This window comes from Callorhinchus milii, unplaced genomic scaffold, assembly GCF_018977255.1.
Source record: "Callorhinchus milii isolate IMCB2004 unplaced genomic scaffold, IMCB_Cmil_1.0 Scaffold780, whole genome shotgun sequence".
NCBI lineage: Eukaryota > Metazoa > Chordata > Chondrichthyes > Chimaeriformes > Callorhinchidae > Callorhinchus > Callorhinchus milii.
Genome location: NW_024705521.1, coordinates 10734 through 16284, shown reverse-complemented (window position 1 = coordinate 16284; position 5551 = coordinate 10734). Strand labels below are relative to the sequence as shown.

Below are 5551 nucleotides of genomic sequence, written 5' to 3'. Positions count from 1 at the left end.
TTTGAGGCGAGTGCTATAACCACAGCAATACAGGACTCCACAGACTCTGTACACCACATTCCCGATTATAATTGTGGAAGCACATCAGTCTGTTCAAACCACGAACTTAAATGTGTGAGACGAGGCCATGATTCTCTGCTGAGTTTTTGTACAGTGAATCTGCCTTCCTGTAACAGTGTGGGGTTCAGGGCACAGTAATACACAGCGCTGTCACCCACAACAGCACTAAGTATCTGCAGGTTAATTACTTTATTCTCCTTGATCAGCTCGGCAGTGAAACGGTCAGGAGGATTGTCTGCCTTTCCCGACACATATATCCTGAACAAGTACTGAAGAGCTCCATCAGGATATTGCCTGTACCAGAAGGCAGCGTTTATTGTGGAATAACTGCAGTTCAGCGTAACGTTGTGCCCTTCAAAATCTGTTATCTCGGGAGGATATTGGGATACTACATCTTGACCGTAGACTTCTGCAAGAACAAAAAAACACATTTTGCTGAGCAACGTTCAGTGGAGATTTGCAATCATCATTATCATAATAATAATTTCATTTTCTATATCACGTTATCGCACGGTTTGGACGTCTCAAAGCGCACACAGAATACATTATTATGAGAATTGACTCCATATTTTGAGGGAGAAACGTTGCAGCTAATTAAGCACTGCAGTGTCGCCCAAACCGTAATGGATTGATTGACGAAATTACTATTGATTGATTTATTGTTTAATATATTATTACTCTCGGATAGCTATCCCTGAAACAATTATCAAACGGGTTCCTACTTACTGCCGGTAATCACAGGCTTGAGGTGTAAGCAAATTTGCTGGAAGTTTCACGTTGCCCGGGAATCGAACACAGGTCCTGTCGCTTGAGAGGTGAGTGCTCTCAACACTAAGCTTCTGATATAATATAATGTAAAGGCCATGCTCTGGATATGTCCACACATACTTACTGGCTATGGTGAGGATTGCTATCAGTAACTGGCAGTGAGCTGTCATGTTGGCTGCTGAGGTGTGGACAGATAATGGAATCTCTTCCTTTGTATATCGCTGTGTTGCTGCTTCACTGAAAAGTTGTGAGGAAGCGGCTGATCTGACGTGTTCAGTGGTTTATTACCTCCAATTGTAGGCGTTTCCCACTCACCAGAGGATCTTAAATTTGATCTTCTGGCGATTGGGAGCCAATGGGCCTGGAGTTGGATGGGAGCAACGACTCGCCTTTCACCCACAAAGAGTGTACTTTACGTTATATTCTGTGATGCTATTTGAGACGTCTCGAATAGTAACAGTCGCTGCGTAAAGTGGAAGGTCTATTATCATTGCTGTGATTGCTTTAGTTTGGCAGATTTTGAAGAATGCAGCCTAACCTAAGTGATTAATGCTTTAATTTCTACCATCAAGGCTAAGGTGACCACCTTACTCTGTTGATTGTAGTTTCTATTCTGAGTCAGAATGCTGTTGGTTCAGGAGACAAGTCGGCACTTTGAGCTCACAGTCTCGACTGAAAGTCAAACACAGGACTGTGTGTGGAATGCGTTGTCCTCAAAACTCAGATAAAACCGATCATTGACGTTATGAATATTCGTGGGAAAATTAATGTTTGAATATTGCTTCGTATTTTGGCTCACAATGTGCAGTCACTGCTTCTTACAGAAATGCCATTTAAAGTCTTGGAACCGCCTCCAACGTGAAAAGAGCTGTATCAAAGGCAAGGATTATTGCTGTTATTATTATTGTTATCGATGGCCAAACCTTCTTATCATTGCAACAAAATAAGGAATCTGCAAACTCAGATACCTAAACCATATTGAACAAAGTCAGCTTTAATCTTCTTCTGCATTGAAACCAAAACAAGCGAACATATTGCTGCTAACAAAATGAAGCACATTTGTTCCCCAAATGAGAATTATTAAGTGCGGCTGCTTACTTGGGAGAAAGACAATAAAACATAGAATCAGCAATTTAAATTGCTTCTTGAGTAACCTAAGGCCACGCCGTAGGCAAATCATTGTAAATTACGGTTGATCCAGTAACAGTGTATAAGATGGAAGTATGTCACCTGTAACAGGAAGCACCTGTTATTGCTGACAAGTCAATCAGTTACAGAAAGGAACCTGACAAGTTATCTGAGTTACAGCTCAGGTTATATATGTTTTGGTTCGCCATCTGCTGGTGGATTGCAACTAAAGCACGTGTACAGTTGGAGGCATTTGACAGCAAATAGTTCACGGCTCATCTTATCTTTCCCTTTGCGAATGTTGCTGTATAAAAGAAAGTTGTTGTTTTGGATGTACCTCTACTTATTTAAACAGCACAGATGGGCATGCACTCGTTGCGAGACTCCCAACGAAGCAAGACGTTTGAAGTTATTTATGTGAATGCAGCATTATTATATTTAATAATAATAATAAAATTCATTGCAGTAATTCACTTGGCATAGCGCCATATCTCGTATTCGAGACACTTCAACTCGCTTCACAGAATAGACTGTACACTAGTTGACTGCATATTGTGTGGGAGAAACGCGGCAGTCAATTGCTCACATCAGTGTCCCACTGGATTCAGTGAATATCTCAGTATTATTGTTATTGTTTTGAAGGAATTATTACCCCTGGAAAATCGATTCGCCAATCGAATAACAACCGGTTCCTTCTTTTACTGCTCGTTAACAGAGTTGTTCGTGGAAAAGGAAACGTGCGCAATGCAAGGCGAAGCCTCTAACCACTGAGCTCCAGGACTCCACCTGACAGTTTTTGTAGGGCGAAATCGCTGATCTGTGCCTCTGTGGGGCTCAGTGCACAGTAATACACCGCGGAGTCTGTAACTCTCACTTGGAATATATTCAAGTGAGCGGCTCTCTCCTCGTTGGACACGTTCGTTGAGAAACCTTCTTTTGCAAAGTCTGAACGTTGCTGCTTGTTATTCCTGATGTAGGTATTAAGGATATATTCTGGAGCTTTATTGGCATAATGACGGTACCAGAACAGATATGGATCGCCGGCGCTTGTAGCTGTGTAGTTACACTGCAGATAAACAGCCTCTCCTTCATTCACTGTCACAGTAGATTGGAGCTGTGTCACAGAGACTCCTCCACAGTGTCCTGGGAACAAGACAAAAATCAGCGTTCAACACAGTAACAGCATTAATAATAATATTATCTATTGATACAACGACTGATCGTGTCTTCGAAACATTACAAAGTACTTCACAGAAAACACTTTAACTGTATTTCTTGGCCAATGCAGCTCCCAGTTATGCAGCAGCCCACAAACAGTCGTGGTTTGATTGAATGAATCGTGAACAAAATCGTAGGGATTTTCCTACCATGAAAATCCATTCGCAAATTCACTTACAACGGATTCCTACAGTTATTCAAACAGAGTCATGTGCTCGTAGTAACCAAATTCACCTGAGGTTTCTCCCTGCCCAGGAATCAAACCCAGGTCCTCTCTCTTGCGCTTCGAGTGCTATATCAACTGAGCAACAGCACTCTATAACTCCACAATTTCTGTCGCGTTTTGCTTATCTAATGCAATAAAATAGGCATTGGACAATATCTGCGGGATACAGATTATTGAGTTGATGGCTTACCTGACAAGACAATGATGGCGGCTGCCACATAGATATACATTGTCATATGTATTTAATGGCAACGGGTGTTGAGAGAGCGTTGATGGCGTAGTTGGAGAATGTTGGCTGAGAGGAAGTACGATACAGTGATGAGCTGAATAAGAAATCATACACAGAAGTTGCCATATGCCGTGAATGAGCCGGTCTGAGGTTTACGTACTAAACTTGTGTCTCTCTCGTTGCTCTTCGTCTTCTCTGCGCTGCCATCTCGCTCCTCCATTGGTTCTCTTCCATCACTGACATGTCTCTGTAGAACCGGGTGTCTGACACATGGAGCAAGTTACTCCCTCCTTAAACTCCTCCAATGCCTGTACATGAGTTCCACTTTTGTGTTCCCTTGAAGGACTCATCCTCATCAGTTAACTTTTCATGTCACGAGGCGGAGACTGGCCACGAAACTTTGACCTCTTCTTCTCTTTGACCGAGCCTTCATCTCCCCTCTCGACTCTCTCCCCCCTCCTCACCCCCCCCCCTCCCCTCCCCTCACCCTGACCATTTCCCCCCTCCTCGCTCCTCCCTTCCCTCCCCTCACCCTGACCATTTCCCACCTCCTCGCTCCCACCCTTCCCTCCCCTCACCCTGACCATTTCCCCCCCAATGCTCGGATCATGACCCAACTGTGCAGCGCCTTGGGATGTCCTCCTGACGTGAAAGGCGCTTTATAAATGGAATCCTGTTGTTGTTGTTGTTGTTGAAACAAGACTCGGGGCAGGTAAATCTCTGTTGGGCGACACTCTGATCATGTACTTATTAATTGTCTTTTATTACTCAGGTCCACGCTTGTTATGCCAACTATCCGATGGCAGGACAATCCCTCCTCGCCCTTCCCCCCAGTCCCCAACCCCCGCCTTTCACAAACAGCAGATTTTCACATCTCTTCTTCTAAGGTGACAGTAATCAATGCATTTGATATAGTTCGTGATCACATTACTGTGAACTCTCATAGCGCTTCTCAGTTTGTGCATTAAACAGTAGTGACTGTTTGTTATGTGGATTAAACGCGGCAGCCCATGTGCAGGCAAGTTTTCTCACAAGCAGTGCTGGATGTGGTGAGCACATTTGAAAAACAAGTCCTGTTAACAACCTCTCAAAACTTTATCCCTGAAACCGCGACTGTTGTGTGAAATTGTTTCCCGAGTTTCGCCCATAAAATTCACAGTCACGACACATTATACTGCATTCCCTGCAGTGCTGTGAGGCATCGCGGAGACGAGACGAAGCGCTGTATCAAATGTCAAGAATTATTGTGATATAGACGGTTAAAACGAGATCGGATGTTGTATTAAGTGGAAGCCCCCGAGTGTGGGCAGACGGCTGGAAACTTTCTGCCAGTTACTGTGTTGTACGATTTATTTCGCGGAATGATCCTTCATACATAATCATATAGTTTTCTTAAACTGGTGTCTGACATATGTGGAAACCATTTCCATGCATATGATTATCTCAACCCACCTTTGGGTTATGATAAAAGCGCTTGTAATTAACATAACGATTTATCACTTGTCCGAGTCGACTGTACGGTCTTCAGAGGGTACCGTGTAAAGTGCATCGAGAGTGTATTTTGTGGACAACACCCGGCAGCCAAGTGCATAGTGCAGCGTCTCTCAAACAGTCTTCGATCGAGTGATCCATTTTGTTGATGGATTATTACACCCGTAAAAAGTATCATCCAAACTGCTATCAAACGTGTTCCTATTTCCGTCTATGAAACCAATAAAAATAAAAATAAACTTTGCATTTAATACAGCGCTTCATCACCTATTCGACGACACATAGCATTTGGTAGGTTGTACGGTGAAGTAAATTGACTGTTTATGTTATGGCCGTAATGTCGCAGTCGTTTGCGCGCAGCAGTGTCCCACAAACAGTTGTGGATTGAATTTTTCTCTATTTATAGGAATTATCACCATCGGAAAAGCGAT

General features: G+C 43.3%; 1 gene segment (V, D, J or C); it reads right to left on the bottom strand.

The window, feature by feature from the left end:
• Positions 1–2716: 2716 nt before the first annotated feature.
• LOC121852341 lies at positions 2717–3630 on the bottom strand. The segment is given in 2 exon segments: positions 2717–3099; positions 3591–3630. Coding segments are annotated over 2 exon segments (423 nt in total).
• Between the last annotated feature and the right edge of the window lie 1921 nt (positions 3631–5551).